General features: G+C 38.0%; 1 protein-coding gene across 1 annotated transcript; it reads right to left on the bottom strand.

Annotated features, from left to right (window-relative positions):
* Positions 1-460: 460 nt before the first annotated feature.
* Positions 461-15,412, bottom strand: LOC121657243 (CMP-N-acetylneuraminate-beta-galactosamide-alpha-2,3-sialyltransferase 1-like). Its single transcript, XM_042012654.1, has 6 exons — positions 15,137-15,412; positions 14,835-15,031; positions 12,240-12,419; positions 6,045-6,090; positions 4,457-4,576; positions 461-696 (listed from the first exon to the last, which is right to left on the bottom strand). The coding sequence occupies exons 1-6, from the start codon at positions 15,380-15,382 to the stop codon at positions 529-531; spliced, it is 957 nt and encodes a 318-aa protein (XP_041868588.1). The 5' UTR covers positions 15,383-15,412; the 3' UTR covers positions 461-528.
* Between the last annotated feature and the right edge of the window lie 10,340 nt (positions 15,413-25,752).

Raw genomic sequence — 25,752 nt, 5'->3', positions numbered from 1 at the left:
TCCTGTTGTCGGCTTCTGGGGTCAGCAAGACAGCTCTGGAACTTGCAAGTATTGCCTGTATTTTATACTTCTCCTGTAATAAACCTCATATACTTTTACTCATCCCAGACTCTTGGTAATTTCTTCTACAACAATATACACAGAGGTAAACTGACAGGGAGCAGGTGAAGCAATTAAGCAAATCAAACTAGGTGTGCTAATTAACAAATACACAGGTGGAAGAACTACAAAATAAAACAGACAAAATTTAAAATAAGACTAAAAAACCCAAACAAAAACCCACAGATCATGTCACAGTATTTTATTAGAAGGAAATGACCAATAATCTTTGCATTATATTAGTTAAAGCTTACACTGAGAAGCATTCTCTAGGTCTCACTCAAGTTATTTTCTATTGAGGAAATAATGAAGGGTCTAGGAAATGTGGAAACGTGAAATGCTACAACGATCTGAAGGCAATGTGCACTAAAACCGAATCATTTGTTAACTTTTCTTGTACACACACATCAGTTTTATATTATACAACCATCACTGTCCTTTATAAAATGTGATTATTTTGTTCTCAGCTAACTGCTGAATGACATTATACTCATGATGTCCAGGATGTACTCCAGTTTTAAACTCTTTGTCTTTAAGTTTTTCCCAGTAATGGCTCCATCTTCCTTTGCTGTCTGCTCCAAAACCAAACACGTGGACCTAAGAAAGTAAAAGAACATACACATTTTATGTATGGAATAATCAACTCCTTAAAATCCTTAAATGTTTTACCTTAAATGGATTTTTATCAATACAAGACTTATTGTGCAGCAACTGTTGTACTGGACTGTGTTCATTGGACCCTTGCTGATGTAACAGGACCATTGTTGTTGCATCTGCTGCTGGAATAGAGTATGGCTTCAAAGATAAATTGCATTTGTGATTGGTCTGAAATAAGTATTTACTGAAGCTACAGTTATGATTGTAGCCCTGAATGGTATACATCATTCACATTTCAAGAAGCTTAATTTTTCAGTGGTGTATACCATGTGTAGGTACTTGGAATGTAGACTGAGTATAATACATATTTCTCATGTCCTGCCCACAGGACGTCAGGTACTAAGGGGTTAAAAAATAATAATTTGGTCTATAGCTCAGGATGGAAGTTGACTCACATATTTACATTTGTTCCTGTTGGTCTTTTTGTTACGGCCCCAGGCCTGTGCATCTGTCAGGACTATGCAAAACTGCTGTGCCAGAGCAATGCGAGGATTGGCTACTGTTCCAAGCCACGTCCCCTCCTTCAGATGTCCGGATTGGACGACTACGAACCCGGACAAATCCAGGATGGCAACCTGGAAGGACTTATCTGCTATAAAAGCCGCGTAGAAACAACTTGTCAGCGTGGCTGTGTGGTTGGGTGACACCAGTGAGCCAGGGTGGCTTTGTTCTTGTGTAGTAAAAAATCTTGGATGGCAAAACCCTTTAGAGAGTTGGATTGGGTTGTGCTGAGCTTTTCAGATTGATTTTTCGTTGTGGTGAAAAGACTCGCAGTTATTTGTGCGAACCGCTCTTGTGGCGGATTTTGGTTTGAGTTAGTGACATTTGTGGATATTTCTGTGTTTTGTTTTATTTATTTGGTGCAGGAAAAAAATTGGTATTCCTTTTATAACACTCTGGACTTCAGATATTTGTCATTTGTTACCTTTACCTGGCCCCTAGCCAAGGGGAACGTAACACTTTTTTTAGGATCACCTTCACTTTCCATTCATCCAACTATTTTTTATACCAGCTTATTCCAATGCATGGTTGCAAGGGGGCTGGAGCCATTTGTAGCAGATTCCAGCTTCTTCAAAATAAAGATTGGAACTTTTGTTTAATTATGACTAAATTAAACATATTTTAGGATTTTCTCCCCTTTACAGACTGTTTATCTTAACATTCCAGAGGGTAATAAAGTGTCTTAATGTTTCTCTGTGTCCCAGCACAAGATAAGACAAAGACTTTGTGTGAAAAGTAAAAGATCATACTTTCCTAGTCTAAAATGTTCATTAAATAGATACATATATATATATATATATATATATATATATATATATATATATATAGATGTGTGTGTTATATCTTGATACCATGCACATGCATATAATCATTATCATTTTGTACAAGGTTAAATCAACAACCTTGCTTAATTGGTGACCTGAAACTTTATTACTGTGTTTGTGTGAGATATAACCTTTTTCACTATTGTATCGTCTTTGCAATGACTCACTGGATTTTAATGATGTTTAATTTAAGGCTTTAATAACTTGGATATATGGATATATTCACAAAATGTTTCATTTGATAACTCTTTACAAAATGATCAGACCAGCCCTCTATCTGCTATTTGACCCAAAACCAGCCCACAAGACTGTTATTGGTCAAGATAATGGTCCCACCCTTTCATGGGGTCGGTCTTCAAACTAACACTTTTTGAACTCAGAACAAAGAGTTTAGTTCTCTCTTCCTTTTTAGTTGGGCCCTTCCTCTTTTGGGCCTTGCCGCTTCAAGCTGACTTCAAGTTCTCTGCTCTTGGAGGCCCTCTCAAAGTCTTCAACCCATCCTCTCCAGACATGGCTCTTTTTCAGAGGTAGGACTTGGTCTGAACGCAAGAGAGAGAGAGATGCTGCCAGAGAATTAAGTTTGCAGTGATGTGAAGAACATCACTACCGATACTAAAGTTTGTGCCTGCATACCCGATGCATGATTGACAATTTTTGGCCCTTTTTGGTCTCCGTAGTTCATTCCTTTTTCTAGCTAATACTTCGCTTTTCTTTAGCTATGTTTTTATCTTTTGGACTTTTAATATAGATCCTAAATAGATCCTACAGAGTTTCTTTTTTTGGACTGACCTAAAGCTGGACATTTTTCATCTTTTGCCATATCACCTCAAGTCATTCACTGTCCATCATCGATGCCACCAGCCGAGCCGCGGGAGAGTCCGCCTCACAGAGCTGCCTGCTCTAAACCTTCGGACCACCCCGTGACGCACCTTCTGGAAGTCGCTCAGGATCCAAACCACCTGCGCCAACTTCCTCACTTGCCATCAGAGTCACCACAACGGTCGTAAGTCGGCTCGATCCAAACAGAACCGGACGAGTCCTGCTCGGATCAATTCCCTGCTTCTCTGCTCAAGAATGGTTGGTTGTCTGACAGTGATCTTGGTAGTTCTACATCTTAGTTAAACTTCCAGCTTTAAACAGATGAGATTCAGTTTTTCCTCTTTTCTTTTAGGATTTAGAGATCTTTTTCAGTCCTGAACTTTAGTTTAATTAACACCGCAGCTTAATTAACTTTTGTTCATTTCTTGCATACATTTCATTCATTCTGACACATTGAAATAAGATTTTGGGTTGAACTCCATATTCTGCATTTTGCAATGTTTGATTCATTTTCCATGCGAAGTCCTTTATAAATATTTCCTCTTCATTTATGCATGATTAGTTTAGTAATAAATATTTCATATTTATCCTAAACTGGTCTGGTTATTGTGAACTCCTCCTTTGAACCATGTTATGGGTCCCTTCGATGTAAGAATTCACGTTAGTAGCATCCTGAGACTGATTGATTGATAACTGATTGATTTGACTAGCTTGAATTAATTAATTTATTAAATTAATTAATTTAGTTCTCTAAGGGTGTCCACACAGCCAATTAGATTAGAATAAAGCTATCTGTGTGGTGGTGCCCCGCAAGGAAATTAATAACATAATTTCACAAAATCATAAAAATTAATAATTTTATTAAAAATCTTTAATGTTTAATGATGCTAAACGCTACACTTTCCCACCAACTACTGTGTAGGAGGCAGGGTACACCTTGAATAGGTCAGCAGTCCACTGCAAGGCCAACTCAGAGAGCAAAACAACCACTCACGTATTCCTAAAAAGAATTTAGAGTGATCAATAAACCTAATGTGCATATCTCTGGACCGTGGGAGGAAGCTGGAGTACCTGGCAAGAACTCATGCAGACATGGGGAGAACATGCAAACTCCACACAGAATGAGGACATTCTTGCTCTAAGGCAACAGTGTATAACCACCATGCAGCCTACCATGGCTTTCCAAAATTGTGGAAGTTTTTATTTATTCTTTCACCATTCCTTTGGTACAAATATTTCTGATTTTGCCTGAACCACTAGTCTCTAGTCCCCTTCTTTAATTTCCAGTACTATCTTTTGGTCTTCCTAATATCTCTGTTTTTGATGGAGTATTATTTACATCTCAAACTGTACCAAAAATTGTTCATGTCCAAGATAAAACTTTGAAAAAAATAATTTGGTCCAGTTTTGAAATACCTCATATGAACAGCAACACATTTTACACTGAGTTGTAACAATTACTATTATTGAAATCCAGTATTGTATAAGTCATGAACACTAGAACATCACATAGTTTTATCAATTTTACAATACAAACTCCAATAAAGCAAATTTACCTCATCACAAATGTGGAGTGCTAGAATTAAAGCCATAAAGCCAGTAGATGGATAGCTGCCCTCCTTTTCCAGCCACAAGTCATGAATGTACTTCATGAAAGCCGGACTGAGCACCATCACCTGGTAAGAAGCAGAAGTGCTTTTTAAATGCATTGCCTGGCCAAGAAAAAAGAAAAAAAACAAACATATTTGGGCACATAATATTGCTGAACCTATAGCTGACCAACTGCAGCAACCCCAGATCATAGACTGCCCCCACAGGCTTGTACAGTAGGCACGACACATCACTGCATCCTCCTCTCTTCCTTCCCTGATGCTCCCATCATTCTGGAACAGGGTAAATCTGGACTCAGACCACATGACCTTCTTCCATTGCTCCAGAGTCCAATCTTTATACTGCCTAGCAACCTGAAGCCTCTTTCTTCTGTTAGCCTCACTGATTAGTGGTTTTCTTATGGCTACACAGCTGTTCAGTTCCAGTCCCTTGAGTTACCTTTGCATTGTCCACGTGGAAATGTTCTTACTTTCATTATTAAACATAGCCCTGAGTTCTAATGATGTTCTTCTCTGATTTGATTTCAAACATTTAAGCCAATTAATCATTCAGGATTTTTATACAACCTGGAAGACAATGGCTCCCTCTATCTTTTCAGTTTCTAATAATGCATTTGATTGTTCTTAACATGTAAGGAGATTGCAAAAACTACCTAAATTTGGTTTTCTGTGCTTGATGCATGCTAGTAATTTGACCCTTCTTTAACAAACTGTCCTCTTTTCCACGACCACGGAATCTGTGTTTCATTGTGGTTCTTTAATAGATAAGAAGCTACTTATTTCATCAGTTGGGTTAAATAATTTGCTCCCAGCTGAAAGATAACTGCACATGCACTAATTATCCAACATCAGGCTTGTACCTTATTTGCTTGGTTAAATCCAGGTGGTGACTTTTTTATTGTAGGGTATTTTGAAACGTTACTTTTTCAGACTATTTTGCAAAAACTCACACAAAATAAAGAAAAACAGAAAAAAAAATCTTATGGCACACAGAATAAAAATTAAGCAACTGTTACTGAAATTATTTGGAGAAAAAAAGAACTTATAGTAATAATAATAATAAAAAAACAAACAAACAATACTTTAGGGTTTTCTATATGCATTGACTTGACTTGTTGGGTAAAGGTCTTCCAGTAGGCTGGGTCATCGTCTACATAGCTAAAGGTCCATTTATGCTTCACGCAGAAGACAGATGTGCAGATAAATGGACACTTTCGTCTGTCTCCTGCTGTGTTTAAGAAAGTAATTAATGCACTCTGAGGTGCCTTGCAGATCCGTGGCAGAAAACAGAGCAATAATACTCTATAACCATGGCAATGTAAAAGACAGAAGTACAGTATGAAGGGCAGTGAAGTATGACAACGCTTGAAATGAACGTATCTATTATGTATGTGAGGAAGCGTAAATGGGCCTTAAAGGATGGTTCAGGGTCAGCTTTGTCAGCACCAGGTATTCTTTCATTCACATTGACAGTTTAGTTTAAAAACAGACAGGGTGTTTAAGGTGAACTGAATGCATTTAATACAATACTCACCAAATCCTTGTTAGCTTGTACTTTGGATTTTATAGGTGCATATGACCTGTTGGCAAAAACACCAAAAATGAAAGTAAAACTCACTCAGCAACCCAAATGATAAAAGCAGGTTTGGAGCAAAAAATAAATGAATCAGTGGTAAATGAAAACCAATTTAAAAAAGTGACAAAAACAATTGAAATTTGAAATGATCAATTCTGGTTTAAACAATTCCTGATCAACTTCTGATCTACAAGGATTTTCACATACAACCATGTCTAGAGTTTACAGAGAATGGTCAGTTATGGAGTTATCCAGTGTCTGGATGAAGTGGTGCAGAATATGACAACCACTGAACAAAATCCTAGGCCGGTAGTTGAGTCCCATCAAGATCCAGTTTATTTCTTTATCATATCTGTAAAAATAAATCTTCAGGCCCTGATGAAATCTCAGCCCATCTTTTACGGATACTAAACCCAGCTTGGTGCCCTGTTTTCTAGATCTATTTATATCCATACTGTCCAAATTGCCAGGAAAAAATCATTATCATAAAAAGTTTTAAAAGATTTCATTCTTTTCTAACAAGCAAAACTCTTCAGGTTTAGATCCATCAGTACAGGTGTGCCTCAGGGCTCTGTCATCTCACCAGTCCTTTTTACTCTTTACACAAATGATTGCACCATTAAGAACCCAGGTATCCTGAATTTTCTGACCACATCGCAATACTCATCCTGCCATACAAAGACACAGATCCTTTAGTGTATTTGACAATAATAACAAATTTGATGGTGCTGGATTATCAGACAGTGGGGGACCACACTAGACTCTCGACCCACAATGAAGACATCAAACAGGTTAAATTCTATAAGTACATTAGTATTTACAATGATCATCTCTACAGTTTGAGTGACCATATTGAATATCTGTGTTCTTGCTTACAGCAAAGGCTGCTCTTTGTATGGGGACTTATGGAATTTGGTGTGGATCAGAAAATTATGTTTTTTGTTTAAATCATCTAAACTTCTCCATCTGGAACAGTCTGCCTTGAAGAATATTGAGAGGACTGGAAACCTCTCCCTCTAATCCAATGTTTCTTAATCCAGGTCCTCGGGACCCACTGCCCTGCATGTCTTAGATGTGTTCTTGCTCCAACACACCTGATTCAAATTAATGAACTTCCTCATCAAGTTCTTTGCAGCCTGTTAACGAGCCATTCTTTAATTCAGGTGTGTTAAAGGAGGGTTACTTGTAAAACATGCAGGGCAGGGGGTCCTGAGGACCTGGATTGAGAAACACTGCTCTAATCCATCCAAGATCATTCTCTACTCAGACAAGTACAGAGTTTTATCAAACCCATCACACATTCTTTATACTGAATGCAAGTTCTTACCTACTGGTAGAAGGTAACCAGTTCCAAAATACAGGCTGAACCATTTTGATAATTTATTGGTCCCTATTTCTATCAAAATCTTAAATAATTTTAAATAATCTCTTTTATGGCCACATAGATTGTACAATATCTCTTATGGGGCTGTAATAGCATTTTATTTTATTTTTTTTTTGTGTTCTTTTTTTTAGGTTTTTTTTTTTTTTTTTTTTTTTTTCGACGTTATCCCAAATGGATATTGTGCAATATATTGATGATTTATGCTGTGTGGCTGATGGTGTATTGATGTCAACAAGGCAACTAATGTAACACCACATGAGTCCAAATTAAATTTCCCATTGGGGACAATTTTAAACTATACTAAACGACTGACAACCCCTACTTTTGCAGGCTTTTAAGATCACAGTGAAAATAAGTCTTCATTTAGTATTATGATTGAATGAATGAACGAATGAACAAACAAATGAAACTTTATTATCATTGCAACAGGTGCAACGAAAATTTTTTCTAGTACAAACCAATCCAAGAGCACACAACACAACGTATAAACAAAACAGGATCAGGCAGACTGAGACAGCAGCCGCTGTGCAGCACATCATTTTCTTTTTTTTTTTTATTTTTCAAAGGACATTACAAAAGTAAAATAAAATCAAATAGACAATAATATAAACAGAGAACAAAATAAACAAGACAATAAAAAAAACAATAAACAAATAAACAAATGACAAGGGGTGTACCTACAGTTCCATAAATAATAATAATAGAAAGAAAAAGATGTATATACATAATAATAATAAGAAAATTACATATAAGACAAAGTAGTATAGAGGGTTATATAAATTCGGGATGCTTTGACAAAATATATTTTTTCCATTTATCCCAGATCTTGTCAAATTTATCAGATTGAAATCTACTAGCAAATGTGATTCTTTCCATAGTAAACAACCCGTACACAATCTGGTGCCAGTCGTCAAGAGTCGGAGCATTTGAGCTTAACCATTTCTTCGTGATAGCTTTTCGGGCAGCCAGACTCAGAATACCAAACAAGCATCTGGTATCTCTGTCCGTGTCCACTGAATGTAACAGTCCAAAGAAAAGTTCATCCCAGTTAAAAGGGATTTGCATGTTTAGCATGGCTTCCAACTCAGACTGAATTAAAATCCAAAAATTATTGATCAAAGGACATGACCAAAACAGGTGGTGATGTTTTACTCCTAGGGTCCCACAGTTTCTCCAACAGCTGGAAAAACCTGAATAATGTTTACTTTGTGCAGGGGCAATAAAGTATCTACATATACTCTTCCAGCCAAAACATCTCCATATATTAGAACTAGAGATTTTCCACTGAAATGCACATTGTTGTAGCCAGATATTATTAGAGAGTACCACATTTGTTTCCCTGTCCCATTTTTGTTTAATGTGAAATGTATTAAAATTTTTAACTTCCTGAATACCCTTGTATATTCTTGAGATTAGCTTAGAACCAGGGTCTGCATGGTATGCCATAATACAAATTTTCAATAAAGGAATTTCAAAAGTATCTTTGCACCGAAGTATAGATTTCTGTAAATGATGCCGAATTTGAAGAAACCTAAAAAAGTCAGTATTACTAAGCTGATACTGCCCCTTAAGTGATTGAAAATCTCTTAGCGTTCCTTTATCATAAAAAGTGCAATATGCAGTTAAGCCTTGTCCTGCCCAGCTTTTAAATTTCCCATCCAACTTATTAGGAGTGAAATCAAGATCATGAGCACACCACCTCAGAATCTTAACCTCTTCATGCCAATCATTTTTGTTTAGATATTGTAACCAAAGCTGTAGTGGTAAGTTAATCCATGGATTACCCAGTTCAATTTGTTTTTTAATGAGTATTTTGTCCCCTAATCTTGCCTGAATCGGACAATCCCTGGAAGCCCCTGATTCTATTTCTTTCCATCTTGCTTGGTAATCTTCATTACACCAACACACTAGAGCCCTAAATTGAGCAGAGACATAATAATCTTTCAAACACGGCAGGGCCAACCCCCCTTTATCCTTTGCTAGCTGTAAAGTTTGGTACCTTACCCTAGGTCTTTTTCCCTGCCAAATAAACCTAGAAATTAATTTGTCCCATTCATTAAATTGTTTATCGGTTATTTCAACTGGAAGTGTTTGGAACAAGTAAAGCATCCTAGGCAAAATATTCATCTTAACTGTATCAATACGTGATTCGAAGCTGAAAATTGGTAATGAATTCCATCTCTTAATATCTTCATTTAACTTAAGGTACAAAGGTTTAAAATTTACATCGAATAATTTTGAGAGATCTGAAGGGATGTTTATTCCGAGATATTTCACTTGCTCCAACTCCCAACTTAAATTGGCTAAAGATTTCAGTTCCTGAGTCGGTTTGAAATTTAAGGTTAAAATCTGAGTTTTCGGGATATTAAGTTTATAACCTGATATTGAGCTGAATGTCTCCAAAAATGATAGCAATTTAGGAAATGAAGTACTTGGATTTGTCAAATAAATCAAAACGTCATCGGCAAATAGAGAGATTTTGTGTTCCTGACCAAAAATTTTGACTCTTCTGATATTATTATTCTGGATTACGCTTCGGCTCAAAGCCTCGATAAAAAGGGCGAATAGTAAAGGACTTATCGGGCACCCCTGACGGGTCCCTCTTTTCAGATCAAAGGATTTAGAAAGAGCTCCATTGACTTTAATTCTCGCCTTTGGGCATTTATATAATTCTTGAATGACTGCGATAAATGATTGATGAAATCCGACTTTCCCCAAAACTTTGTACAAAAATTCCCAATTAACCCGATCAAAAGCCTTTTCGGCGTCAAGACTTAGCAATACCATTGAGATCTTATTTTTAACTACGTGATCAATTATATGTAGCGTTCGGCGAATATTATCTTGCGTCTGTCTCTGTTTAATGAAGCCAGTCTGATCCAAACTAATTATCTGAGCGAGAATATTTTCAATTCTTTTAGCAAGGATGTGTGTAAATATTTTATAGTCTTGATTGAGTACACTAATGGGACGATAATTTCCACAATCAAGCCTATCCTTCCCCTCTTTGGCAATTAGGGAAATAGATGCTTCATTCCATGATGGGGGAATTATTCCGTTTTTTAAAATGTAGTTTAACACTGTTTTCATTAAAGGAATCAAGAGGTCTTTCATTTCCTTATACCACTCCGATGGAAATCCGTCCGGTCCTGGTGCTTTGTTCGGTTTTAAATTTGAAATGGCTTTTTTAATTTCAAGTTCAGAAATTTCAGTCATCAGACTTGTATTTTGGTTCTCGCTCACTTTAGGTAAAGTTAATTTATTTAAGAAAGAGACCATACTTTCCTCATCTATTTTTGGTTGTGTGTATAGTTCTTCGTAGAATGTTAAAAAAGCTTGTTGAATATCTTCTAATTTGTTAAGAGTATTATTTGTCTGAGGGTCTTTTATTTTGTAAATAGTATTTTCTAATTGTTGTTTTTTTAGCTTATAGGCCAATAGTTTAGCTGATTTACCTCCGGCCTCATAATACCTTTGCTTTAAATATACCAAGTTTTTCTTAATTTCACTTGAGTAAATTTCATTGATTTCGTTCTTTTTCTTTAGTATTTCTGACATCAGATTCTCATTTGTATCAATTTTATGGGCATCTTCCAAAGTTTGTAATTGTGACTGGAGTGTCTTCAGTTGCTCATTTCTTTTCTTTTTTAAATTTGAACTGTAGCCTATTAACTTCCCTCGTAGGACTGCTTTCATAGCGTCCCATAGAACAGTTGGGGGAACTTCTTCATTATCATTTTCAGTTAAATAATTTGTTATATCCTCTCTAATTTGCTTTCTCAAAGGATGTAGAATACTTGTGTTTAGTCTCCAAAATGTATCTCTTTTTTCATTACTCAATACCACTTCTAAGTATACTGGGGTGTGATCTGATAAGTCCATCACCCCTAACTTACAGTTAACCACTCTGTAAAAGTCTTTCTGAAATACGAAAAAGTAGTCCAATCTAGAATAAAATGAATGTGGGTGAGAGAAAAATGTATAGTCCCTTTTTGTTGGATTCATCTCTCTCCAAACATCCAGGAGCCCTAAGTCCTTTATAATTATTTTAATATTTTTGGTTGTTTTATTTAGCCCCAAGCTGTGTGGATTCGACGAATCCAAGGATGGATTAAGTCGAATGTTTAAATCACCTGCCATTATCAGAATGCCTTGTGCTTCTACCGCAATTAGTTCAAAAATATGTTTATAGAATTTCAACTCTGAACCTGGGGGAGCATATACATTAAAAAATGTTGTCAAAATACCCTCCAGATATCCCTTAACTAGCACAAACCTCCCCTCCTTATCCTTTTTCTCTTGAATACATTCAAAATTAAGCCTGCTTGAGATTAGAATTGCCACACCCCTTTTTGTGCCCTCAGTACATCAGCAGCACATCATTTTCACAGATAGAAAAGATAACATGAGGGAGAGTAACAGGAGGAGCCAAAAAAAAAAAAAAAAAAAAAAAAGGCGTCCCTACATTGGGCCTAGAAGGGCGCACACCGGCCCATTTTTCGGTTTGAATAAATTTGGTCAGTTGCACTGAGAGACCAGCTGATCAGATCCATGGTTCAAGATGGTTCTGATTTAGAACAGAAATGCAGAGAGAGGCTCAGATAAGACAGGACAAGTAGCAGGGCAGAGTATGGGGAAGAAAAGCGTCTGCTTTCGTTGAGAGCAGTAGGTAACTATACTACTTTTTTCTCTTATGTTACTAATTAAAGTGACATTAAAAAGTTTGACTTACTTATTAAAAATAAATTTTATGATGAAATTTTACTCACACTCCAGAAAATCCTGTTGTGAATGCCTTGATGAGCCACATAAGATCAGATATTTTGAATGGAAACAGAACAAGATGAGTAGTGTTATCTAAATCCACAGCACTCTCCGGATACATGACATGATGGGTCGTTCTGGTCCCAACATCTGCTTCATAGCCTTTGATGGGAGCAGCATTCACCCTGAACACAGAATACATTACAATAAGCTTATTTTTGTAAAACAGTTCATAAAGAAACTCATTGTTTATCCTGACATGTTTTCTGCTCCTTCCTGTAGCTGTCCACAGAGGGGTCGTGTCATGTTGCTGTGAAGTGTTTAATAGGCTATTCTGACTTAAGTTTGCCAGACAGAAGAGGATGTTTACATCCACAGCAACTTTGTGTGACCACACTGAAGAAGGATCAGAGCCGGATTATCCACTGGTCATTGTGGACATGGCTCAAGGGCCGACACCCACCTGGGGCCCGAAGTAAAGGATCAAGCATCTTCTGATCAGAATCTCTGCTTGGCAAGAGGCATACAAGCAAATGATTGGTTCCCCGAGCCAGAGGGGCCCCAGAGGACTGATCAGCTGAATCATTATAGTGGTTATATGAAGAGTTTGCAACAACAATAAGAAGCTCCACCTCCACCTCTCAGTCTTGCTGCAAGTAACAGTGTCTGTTAAGTAACCAAACTGGTGACAGCAGGTTTATCAAAATGAAGAAAAGCTTTCTGTCAATGAAAAAAAGAGAAAAAAGAAGACAGGAAGATCAAGTTGAATTTAGCTCAGAGCAGCTCAGGTGTGTACTCGTGAGTGTTCTGGGTGTAACGAGGCTGAAAATAAAATAAAAAAACTTAACTGTCAAGCCGAGAGCGCTGAGTTTTAGAATTTATGGGAAAGAAATCTAATAATTCTAAGCTGTATGGATGGAAGTTACTAGAAGTGCAGTTTGGAAGTGGTGTTTCTATTTTAATTTACACAATTGCCCAGTGTCCATGCTTCTGAAAACTGTTTTTATTAATGTGCTGTATTATCCTATAAATGTAATCATAAAGAGTCATAATGTGGCTTCATCACATAGTTTACATATGGTTCCAATACGGAAGATTATTTATTCTCCTGTTTAGAGAAATACAAATTGTAACTAATGAAGTAAGTATTAAACACTTTGACAACAAAAGCTTTTAATATGATATTAACATATTACCATTATAAAGGGAGAGGAGTGCTGGTTGGAGGGGTCCCCTGTGATATTTTGCCAAGGGCCCCAAAAGTTTAGAATTTGTCTCTGAAAATCATAATGGTTTTACAAAAAAATATAGAGAGAAAGGCAGGAGCAGCACATTTTATCTTTCATCCCCCATATGGGAGGACTTGATTCAGTAAATGGGGAACAAAGTGAAAACTACAACAGCTACAGAGAGAAGAAGAAATCACCAGTGGTGGGATTGATCAGTCTTCCTTTCGGCCGTCTCCGGCCTGCCCAAAAATCAGCTGAATGTCTATTAATAGGCACGAGACGGTGTGAGCACATTACCCCAGTACTGCGTTCTCTTCACACCCATTTCTTTCAGAATCGTTTTTTAAAAATTTACTTTTGGATTTTAAATATTTAAATGGTCTGCTTCCCCCTTATCTTTCTGAGCTCTTGCATACTCATCGGCCTCCTCGGGCTCTAAGATCTGAAGGCCAAATGCTGTTGGTGGTTCCCAGAACTCAACTTGACTCGGGGAGACAGAGCTTTTTCAGCTGCAGACCCTAACCTCTGAAACGGTCTCCCTCTTTTGAAGTCTGCCAGAACTCTTCATGAATTTAAATCTCTTTTTAAAACTCATCTTTTTACGCTGGCTTTTAACTCCAAAGAGCACAATCACAAGGTCAGTCCTTGTACTGTCTTCTGCCTTCTATGGTTTTTTTATTGATTGATTGATTGATTGGTTCATTGATTGAAAACACGTGTGTGTTAAAGGAAGGAGGCGAGTGAATGAGTAGAGAATGATGAGCTCTTCAGTCAGACCCAAATGAAGCCAAAAAAAGAAAATGACAAGAAAAAGACCAAAGAATAAAATCACCTGCAGAGACAGAAGCCCTTACAGACAGGGCTGAGAGGCTACGGCGGTGAAGAGAAGTCAAGGGGAAAGATGGAGAGACAGATAAAGAAAGGCAGCCCCGGAAAGCTGGAGAACAAGTACAGCAGGAGACAGAATGAGGACAGAGACAGGAAAGAAACATTAACATTTTTTTTAAACACACACAATATTTAAAAACACATTTGAAATTTTTAAAAAACACACAAAAGACTATTTGTGTGTGAACTATGGTTGTATCTGAGCTTCTGCATCTTTCTTTGTTATTTTTTTTTAATCCAGCACTGAGAAGGACACAGGAGGAAGCTGAAACATGTTGAGGTAAACAAGAACCTTCTTTCCTGTCTCACCAGAAGTTAGCTTGGTGTAATATTTTAACCAGAAGAAACTATAAACGTTTTGGACTAGCAGAAAATGTAGATTACAAAACCTTTTGCTGTTTATTTCATTTTATTTATTTATTTTTTTTATTGTCAGTGATAGGGGCTAACATTAAGAAAGAATTTCTTTTACTGGTCAGTTACCTTATGACGACATCTTGGTGATCTATCAGAGGTCCATAATGAGATCTTTTCAGGTTAACAGAATTTCCCACAACTGCACAAGTCCGGCAGCGATCAGGTCTGAGTTCTGGAAGATCTGGTCTGGGTGGAAATGTTTCAAATATCTTCTTCACTGTTGCTTCATAGACACTGAAGTTACACTTTTCAAGCTGTATTTCCTAAGAAAAATAGTAGTTTGTATTTAGACCAGTTTAAGTTGTTTTTCTTGTTTGGTAAATACGACAAGAAATTACTTTTGATGACTTTAGAGGAAGACAGCCTACCTTCCACCAGTAGAAAGCATCCTCAGTGAGGTTGTGCTCTGCACACAAAAACGGCTCAACAGAACTGTTAAAACTACTGTTAAACAACAGTGGATCTTCCAATAAACATTTCTCACAAGCACACAACCTTTGATCCTGAAACTGCAGCCAGTCAGCTGCAAGGAATTGTTGACTTATGAAAAACCAAATGGCAGCAACAGACAGCAGAAAAAGGAACATCTTGAGGGTGATCATTATGCTGGACATGCATCAGTTTCAGCCTGTAAATTGTGTGATAAAATACAAAAGTGAATCTATGTTAATGGCTAAAAATAAGAAATATATTCTTGCTAATTTGAAACTATGATCAAATAAAATAACTGCAACTACAGCTTGTAATTTTCTCTCATTTCTTTAAATGAACTCTTTTTCACTTCATGTGTGTACAAAACATACCACTATTAATGCCAGTTTTTCTAATTATGATAATAATTCTTGTAGTTCTAGTATATCTTATCAGTTCTCAATAGGAGCAGTTAATTCCTGGTGATTTTCTTTATTCCCTTACCTTTTCAGAGTAAATCCACTTCTGAACTAATAACATCCAGTAAAACTCAATGTCTCCTAAATGTGTGCAGAGGACACTTTTTGGCAGACAGACAAGCAGTTTTGTTTCTTTTTTTCCCCTTTTTTTGTGTCCATCAAACATGACACAGGATTGGTGCAGTGAAGGGTTGGAGGGGTGTGGTTGGAGGAACAATGCAAATTATTTGTGATGTTTTGCAGATAAAGCTGTGGATGCCAGCAGCCAGTTTTCAGACACATCTGACACTGATCATCTCAGCACTGCCTCAGTGTTACAGCTAAGGTCTGTTTACCAATTTCTGAACATAGAAATTTCTGAAAGAGTACAAAACAATATATAGAAAAAAAGGGTGAGGCCGGACATTCATGTTCAAAGCCCACTGGCTAGTGCGACTGTATGCATTTGCATAGTCCATATACAGTGTGTGCAGAATTATTAGGCAAATGAGTATTTTGACCACATCATCCTCTTTATGCATGTTGTTTTACTCCAACCGGTACAGGCTTGAAAGCCTACTACCAATTAAGCATATCAGGTGATGTGCATCTCTGTAATGAGAAGGGGTGTGGTCTAATGACATCAACACCCTGTATCAGGTGTGCATAATTATTAGACAACTTCCATTCCTTTGGCAAAATGGGTCAGAAGAGAGATTTGAAGGACTCTGAAAAGTCAAAAATAGTGAGATGTCTTGCAGAGGGATGCAGCACTCTTAAAATTGCCAAGCTTTTGAGGCGTGATCATCGAACAATCAAGCGTTTCATTCAAAATAGTCAACAGGGTCGCAAGAAGCGTGTTGAAAAAACAAGGTGCAAAATAACTGCCCATGAACTGAGGAAAATCAAGCGTGAAGCTGCCAAGATGCCATTGGCCACCAATTTTACTATATTTCAGAGCTGCAACATCACTGGAGTGCCAAGAAGCACAAGGTGTGCAATATTCAGGGACATGGCCAAGGTAAGGAAGGCTGAAAAACGACCACCACTGAACAAGACACACAAGATAATACGTCAAGACTGGGCCAAGAAATATCATAAGACTGATTTTTCTAAGGTTTTATGGACTGATGAAAGGAGAGTGAGTCTTGATGGGCCAGATGGATGGGCCCGTGGCTGGATCGGTACAGGGCAGAGAGCTCCACTCCAACTCAGACGCCAGCAAGGTGGAGGTGGGATACTGGTATGGGCTGGTATCATCAAAGATGAGCTTGAGGGATCTTTTCGGGTTGAGGATGGAGTCAAGCTCAACTCCCAGTCCTACTGCCAGTTTCTGGAAGACACCTTCTTCAAGTAGTGGTACAGGAAGAAGTCAGCATCGTTCCAGAAAAACATGATTTTCATGCAGGACAATGCTCCATCTCAAGCATCCAAGTACTCCACTGTGTGGCTGGCCAGAAAAGGTCTAAAAGAAGAAAAAATAATGACATGGCCTCCTTGTTCACCTGATCTTAACCCCATAGAGAACGTGTGGTCCCTCGTCAAATGTGAGATCAACGGGGAGGGAAAACAGTACACCTCTCTGAACAGTGTCTGGGAGGCTGTGGTTGCTGCTGCACACAATGTTGATCGTGAACAGATCAAGACACTGACAGAATCTATGGATGGCAGGCTTTTGAGTGTCCTTGCAAAGAAAGGTGGTTATATTGGTCACTGATTTGTTTTTGTTTTGTTTTTGAATGCCAGAAATGTATATTTGTAAATTTTGAGTTGTTATATTGGTTTCCCTAGTGAAAATAAATAAGTGAAATGGGTATATATTTGGTTTTTGTTAGGTTGCCTAATAATTATGCACAGTAATAGTCACCTGCACACACAGAAATCCTCCTAAGATACTAAAACTAAAAAAGCCCCACTCCAACTTCCAAAAATATTCAGCTTTGATATTTATGAGTCTTTTGTTTTCATCGCGAACGTAGTTGTTGTTCTATAATAAAATTAATCCTCAAAAATACAACTTGCCTAATAATTCTGCACACCCTGTATAGCAAGAAGCGACTCTGAGTTGTTCAAATTCTGGGGCTTCAGAAAAACTTTTTCTATCTTCTTCTTGTTGTATCTTCTATATTCTATTTATTTCCTTTCTTTTCACAAATGGGCCTTAGTTTCTATGTCCATTTCATGTTGACAAACCATGTTCAGCTGTTTTACTCTATCATATCCCAGGTTTTCTATAGGAGCCCAGTCAGTTGTCTTCATAATAAAGACCACTGCATCCTGGTGAATTAAGTTATTTCAGCTGAATTAACTTATTTTAGTTAGAGTTGTTTTAAAACTTCAATTCTATTGAGAAAAGCAAGAAAGCGGCTTTGGCCCTTGTGGTGTGCTTGAACTCGACAAGCTCCATGAGTTTTCCAAGAACAAAGCCTGCCTTCTTAATCAGTTTGTCTTGGTGCATTGAAAACCACTTGCTCTAATGTTGCTGCTGTAAAGTTGACTTTGAGTTTGACTGACTGATTTGACCTAGGACATCCAATACAAGTATGCAGACTTATATTTGGATAATTAAACACACATCTGTATATCAAAGTGAAATTGTTGACATAATGACTCCAGAATGACAGTGAGCTTGTTAACATAGTCATAGAAATCCAATAAATGAGTAAGAAGAGAGGAAGAGAGGACACTTATTCACCTTATTCACAAGCTGGAAATGAAATGAAAGAGAAAAAGTGACAGAAGACAGATAAGACTGTCTTTAACTGGCTGAAGAGATCTCACAGTAAAGGACGGATGCAAGATGTCCTCCTGTTATCGACCCTGTCACGTCCTTGGATTTCTCTTGCCTGACCCACGCCGAATTTGTTCTTGTCAAGTGCCTATGTGGATATTGACCCCTGCTTGGAACAACCATGGAGATTTGCCTGCCCCCCTTGATAAGTTGCCTGATTCTGCCTTTTTATGTTTGAACATTCCCTGCCCTTAGGATTAGTGGACCCATAATTAATGTCTGGAGTCGATTCAGGATTCTTCAACACGCAGCCTCTCAGGATTTTCCCGCCACTCCTTAGCGGGCTACATCTGGTTTCTCCCCACCATTCTCCTGGTTTTAATAAATCTTACTATGTTCAAACCTTTACCCTCTGTGTGTGGCTGAATTTCCGGGTCTTCAGGAACTAATCATTACAGCTTCCAGCTTGTGTGCACGAAGGGTTTGCGGCTCTCAGGGTGTCTTGTGACTTGCCAGAGGTGTCCCAGCTCCTATGTCCTGGGGTCTCTGGCGATCCACCCGTTGGATCCTTGCCTTGTTGGCACTTATTGGCCCACCCCTGGGCCTCCTCCAGAGCCCAGTCTCCTGTCATCACGACCTGCCGACTGTCCTCCAGGGACTTGTTTTCTGTGGGGTACTGTCATGATCTGTGGGTTTGGGGTTTTTTAGGCACAAACTGGGGAACTAAGAAACCTAATGGACTAAATGAGTAAACTAGGAGCCCAAAAGTAACAACTGAGACATGGAAGACCAAACAGTAACAAGAATCTGGTCAGGAACAAACTACTTATAATATAATTAGAACTGATGAAGCCTTTTGGATAGAAGGTGAAACATCTTCTAGAACAGAGCAAATAAGTCCAGTTGCCCTTAGTCAAGCTCTTTGGATGTATCTAGAATAAATGGTTTGTTTATAGACCAGAGGCATGTGTAACTTGTTTGATGTTTTCATAGTGAGGCAGATATATCAAAGTTCTTGTGAGACAGCTGGTTGCACAGTGATTATTTACTTGGAAAACTGAAAGACCTGTTATCATCATTATCAGCTAATAAAGTCATGCTATTGCTATTCATAAGGAAAACACCTGAGAACCAAACATAAAACCAAATATTTCATATAAGAGAGAAGTGTTAACCCAGATTGCACCTCAGAATGGTCACGGGAAAGAAAAACTGACATATTGCAGTCTGGCAGAGTTCTGCATCAACATAACTTTCTATCCAACATTGCAGGTTGTGCAGAAAGCGTTCTTCTACAGAATACCATATGCTGACTTTTTCAGTATTTTGTGGAATTTTAGTTTACATAAACTTGTTAAATTGATTGACAATTTACAGTTCATGACATGAAAAGCAGAAAATATCAATTCACACCACTGAATGAAAATGATCCATTAAATTGTCTGAAATTTCTCTCAACATTGTGTAATCTGTTAAATCCCTATGTAGTTGTAGACGTTATAATAAATTATATTTGATTAATGCAGAACTAGCCTGCATTAAAATTAAACTAGAACAACAGTTTTAGCAACCACGAGTTCAGACATTCGGAACAGAACAGGATCAACAGTGATTATCACGTCAATAGTCACAATGTCAGAGTAAAACTTTATTTATCCTGCTTTGTCCATGAGCTGCAGGTTCACAGTGGAGAGGAATTTTGGTCAAAATTGTCCATAAACGTTCCCTTGGCAAAGCAAATTTGTTCAGCACAACACGGCAACCAAACCAGTATTCTGTTTGCTACAATGCTGGACAGGACAACTTAAGGAAGAAAAAAAAAATATTTTTCACTGCATTTAATTTCCAGGCAGAAGGAAACATCTGAAAACCACATATTTAAGATAAGAGACATGCTTGTTTCGCCTGATGGCATCCAGGAATGGTCATGAGAGAGAAAGATAAGCTCACATGTCAGATCCTGGCAGAATATGACGTAAAAGAATCCTCCAGATTTTTCTGTTTTATCCCAGCATGTTTGTGGCCAAGGTGATGCAGCACATTGGACGTTGGTGCCTCCAGTAACAGCTTGAATTCAACAGCATTTAGGAAATAGTTTCAGCATAAATACATTCAGGATCTTCTGGTTCATTATGAAGCAACCAGATCCCTCAGGCCATCATAGTCAAATCTACTTTCTGTTCCTAGAGTCAGAACTAAACATGCGGAGGCCACATTCAGCTTTTATGCTCCTCACATGTTGAACAAAGTTCCAGGTCTGTTCTTTTATTTCTTTGTAAAGTCTGTTTTAATGATTCTTCTGCACCCTGCTGTAATGCTTTTAAGATTTTATGTAAAACACTATGAATTGTCTTGTACATGTAATATGCTACACAAAAAAATTCACCTTGGCTTATAAATAGTTTGATTTAATTTGAAATCGTCCAAGTTATCAGTTTTTATTTTCAGCCTTGTGACACCCAGAAACCCAACAGCAGGACAGACTGAGCTGCTCTGAACTAAATTAGCTTCTGTATCATCTGCACTATTTACCACCGTCTTGCTCTCTTGTTGTGCTCTTCTTTTGTTGTCTTTCTTTCTTTGGTCAGTGCCAGACAGGAAAGTTCTCTTCATTTTGATAATCCCACTCTTTCTTTTTGTTTACATTAGACGCATCACTGCAGCAAGATGAGAGGTGGAGTTGGGTCTCTTTTACGGAGTTCTGCTCCGGTCGACTACTGTCATTGCAAACTCTCCACATTATCACTGATCTCTAGTGAGTCAAACTTAGTCGGCCCTCAGAGGCCCCCCCCTCTGGCTTTGGGGCTGTTGTGGAAATTTTCTCAATAAAAACATAAAGAGAAGAATATTCAAAAGATGAGAAGAATGGCAACAGTCAGCAGAAAAGCCTGCAGCAGTCTGAGGAATGTTCCACTATTAAAATGGCATGCTCGCCTTGGGTCAGCATGTTTAACATCTGGGTCTTACATGAAGGCGAACCTGTTCATCTGACTGGATGTTTCGTGCTGCATCCAGCTTGAAGAACTAGTATTAGTGAGGCAGGGCTTTGGTGCTAATTTAGAACAGAGGATTAATGGCAGAGAGATGAGGTGTCTTCTGTCAGCAGGGTGCTTTATTGTGGAGACAAAAATAAAAAAATAAATAAACATGCTAAATCTATATATTTTAGTAATAAAATGCATTAAGTAGTTCAACATCAACTACTGCTTAACCTGTGCCTCTTTCTCTGTGCTTTGGAACAAACATTGTTTTAGTTCTGGGACTGGCCCCATTCTGGAGTCTCAGAACCTTGATGCTTTCTGGCAAAAAGGCCTGTGTTCTCACCAGTTTAATCAGAACCAAACTGAAAAGACTTTACTCTGCGAATCTAAACATACATGCTTATTGTACAGTTGCACTGTGAGAATTTAATCATCAATAGTTACTGCTATGATTTCATGTACTTTCTGCTGGTGTTGTTTCCCTCAATTCTTGTCTTCCTGCAGGTGCTCATGATGGTTGTGTATTTGGTAATCTTACAGAGGCCATAGGGTGATTTCTATTAAGTTTCTTTACAGATGTACCAGCTGGTTGTCTCGGGTATCGTTGTCTATCGTTCTCTTCACACTTTCACTTTTGTCCTCCATTCACTCTCCTCTGGTTTTGTTCCTTTGCAAAGTCCAGCATTACTATTTACTTCACCAATAAATTCCCCCCCCCCCCCCCCCCCTTTTTAGATTTAGACATTCATTTTAGATTAGTAGAAGTACAACAAAATTACATTTACAGGTAAAGAATGAAGAAAATTATCAGAAACAGTTACATTTATAATGCAGTGATATATTTTATTATATCATTCAAAGTTGCAATTAAGAACTGTTAACAAGAACTACTACAGATGTATTATAACAATTTATCTTATTACAAAAAAATATTAGTGATAAAATGTTGTTTGGTTAATTATAGTTTCATATTAGCAAAGATTATATTACATCTTTATTTCAGGAGATTTATTTCACATATTGACAATCAATTAGACACTTCTGTCATATAATTTTTAAATGTTCTAAATTATATTAATTTTAAACCGCATATTACAGAAGAACAGAACAGAGGCCACACTTTGGAGCATTTAATTATCCATAACCTTGATATGTGTGACTGTATCTTATGTGATTGATGTAGGTGTCTTAGACCACTCATACATATTTTTTACCTTAAATGGTTTTATTCCAACAAATACTTTTAAAAGGACTACTCGAAGCATTTGCTTAAGCCTGAGGTGGCTCCACATTTCACTTACTTTTTACAGATCAGGTTGTTTATGCAGTAAACATATTTTCGATGGTGCTACGTGCACTGCTTACATGCAGTACGCTCATGCATGTGACTTGCAAAGTCTTGGTGCACGGCATAAAATAAGACTCCCCCGAAAGCGTTGGTGTAATCCCAGCCCTGTAATCAATCAACATTTTTTCTCATTTACAGAATGCCTTAAAAACTTTTAAAACTCTGGTGACTAAGAGATATATATATTGTAAATTATTTCTTTTCAGACTGGTGTCTTTCCAGCTGCATATAAAACTGCTGTGGTTAGAGAAAGGTTTAGATGCCTCTGATCTTCACAGTTACAAACCTGTTTCCATTTTACCACTTTTAAGCAAAATTTTAGAAAAACTCATTTTGAATTAACTGAAAGATTTTATGAAAGACAATGATATCGTTTAGGGCAACCAGTCCAGGTTCAGGGCAAAACACAGTACAAAGACAGCACAGTTCAAAGTTGTAAATGATATCAGAACCAACCTGGGCAAGAAAAATCTATCAGTTCTGTACCTGCTTGACCTCAGTGCTGCCTTCAATACTGTGGACAGCACAATAATTTTTAACCGACTCCAGAACCAAACTACCCTCTCTGGAACTGTTTTAAAGTGGTTCAGGTCTTATCTTACAGAGTTATTTATTTATTTATACATACATACATACATACAAACATACATGTATATATACATTGATGAATCCAATTCCAGGAGCCCCAAAGCCCAATTTTAATTCTTTTTAATCTCTACATGGTGCCCCTTGGAGACGTCATCAGGAGACACAGCCTAAACTTCCAGTTATGCTAAAGATACACAGCTTTATATTGCCATGTCTCTTGGCATCACAAGCCCCATGGATCATTTTAATTTTATATTAGACATTAGGACATGTATAGCAGAAAACGTCCTTCAGCTCAACCTAGAGAAAACAGAAGTTTTAATCATCAGTTCTGAAGCACACAGAGAGGAATTGTTCTGGGGTCAGCAAGGCTTAATATAACTTATAGTTTGCATTGCTAGCAAAACATGGACAAATTTGTGAAAGTATCATGGACAAACGATGATGAATCAACAACATAGAGTTTAACTACCAAAGAAAAAAAGGACAAGAAAATATGATGAGCCATATCTTGTCCTAGGCTTGACTAGGCAAATGTCAAGTAATGGTAATGGCCTATGGTGTGTAATAAAGAGAGACCGCTGTCTGTTATACATCTCTAAATATTAGCATCTGACAGTATGAAGCCAAAAAAGTCACTTGGGGATGTTTGATTGTGAACACAATGAAAACCCTGTTGATTTATTTAGAAATAAACTACTCAACTGTTTCATATTGCAGAGTTGTTTTACTAAAGCAGCATCCGTCTCATTGAAAGTTCACCTGACCCAAAGTAGTTTGCAGTTTCCAGGTTTAAAATGCCTCACACTATAGTAGAGGAACCAATCATTCCTTCTCCCATTGACACAGTTTAAACTATGCTATACTAACAAAGATGCATCCAATAAACTAAAGACTAAACGCATTTCTTAATGCGTTTCTTTGTAAGCATTGGGGTGCATGTGGTAGTGGGATCAACCACTACCACGCCGAGTGTAACCCACCTCATCAATCAGTGTTTTAGTGAAAATAAATTTATTTCGGCTTGGAAAACATCCAAAGTAATACCTCTATCAAAAAATAAAAAATTAAATTCACAGAAACAAACTGTCAACCGATTAGTTTACTCCCAATTCTAAGTAAATTAATGGAAAAAATTATGTATGAACAGATTATTACCTATTTTAAAGATGACAACTTATCAACAAATTATCAGCATGCTTATAGAGAAAAAAATTCCATGGCGACTGCTTTAACCCAGATGACGGGTGACTAGTTTTGGGAAATAGAACATAATAATATTATTGGAGTTGTATTACTTGATTTTTTGGCTGCCTTTGATATAATTGATCATAAGATTTTGTTGGAAAAACTGGAGTCCTTGTCATGAGGGCTGGCCTGCATCGCCTGCAGCTCACGCAATCAGGCTCATCTGCTCCACCTGGGTCTTATCAGCACTCACTCTCCTCACCTGTTCATCACCCTATATAATCCCTCCTCAATGTCTGCTTCCCTGCCAGATGGTCATTTACCTTGCCTGTTATTCTGTAGTAAATCTTGTCTTGTTCTAGATCCCTGTTGCTGACCTTGCTGCCACTCACGGACTCCCTGATTGCCTGATCCCTGCCGGACTATCCTGAACTCTGCCTACCTGGATTAGACATTTTTCTGGACTGACCTCCGCTATCTGCCTAGCCCCTCTTCCTGGACCTGGTTGCTACACCTGCCGTCCGTTAGCTGCTTTTCTGCATCTAATAAATTGTTAAACTCACCACCCTGTGGGCTGAATTTCCGGGTCTTCCTGAAACGATCATTACAGTCCTATGGCTTTGAGGAATCAGCATTACAGTTAATTAGTAGTTATTTGTGTGATAGACAACAACTTGTCTATTACAATGGCCACTACTGGGATTGCAAGACTGTAAAACAAGTCTGTCTTCTGCAGAGCGAAACTACAATGTGGGCAACCGCGAGCCGTTGGCTGTTAAATTGGCTCTGGAGGAATGGTGGCATTGGTTGGAAGGGGCCGCCAAACCATTCATTGTCTGGACCGACCATAAAAATTTGGAGTATTTGCGTACAGCTAAATAACTAAACCCCAGACAAGCCAGGTGGGCTCTGTTTTTTGGCCGGTTTGATTTCTCCCTGTCTTACAGGCCGGGGAGCAAAAATGTGAAGCCCGATGCCCTGTCTCGGATCCATGATTCCCCGGAGGACGACCACATTGAGGATCAACTCGAGTACATCCTGCCACCCTCTGTTCGTTTGTCCTTGACCAGGACCGAAATCAAGCGGTTGGTGATGGCTTCACATCAGCAACACCCGGTACTGGCTCAATGTCCCAGAGACCACCTTTTTGTTGCCGGACAGCTGGTCTCTGATGTCCTGTCCTTCTGCCATAACTCTCGCCTGTATTGTCATCCAGGGGTCAGCAAGACGTTGTCTGTGGTTCGTGATCGGTTCTGGTGGGGCATGCTGGCTAGAGATG

Source organism: Melanotaenia boesemani, chromosome 17, assembly GCF_017639745.1.
Source record: "Melanotaenia boesemani isolate fMelBoe1 chromosome 17, fMelBoe1.pri, whole genome shotgun sequence".
NCBI lineage: Eukaryota > Metazoa > Chordata > Actinopteri > Atheriniformes > Melanotaeniidae > Melanotaenia > Melanotaenia boesemani.
This window is presented reverse-complemented; position numbering and strand designations above follow the sequence as displayed.

Coding starts and splice junctions, on each gene's coding strand:
- LOC121657243 (XM_042012654.1), bottom strand. CDS start 15,382: ATGTCCAGCATAATGATCACCCTCAAGATGTTCCTTTTTCTGCTGTCT. Junction 12,420..14,834: donor CACCAAGATGTCGTCATAAG/GTAACTGACCAG, acceptor TTCTGTGTTCAG/GGTGAATGCTGCTCCCATCA. Junction 4,577..6,044: donor TACAAGCTAACAAGGATTTG/GTGAGTATTGTA, acceptor GCTTCTTACCAG/GTGATGGTGCTCAGTCCGGC.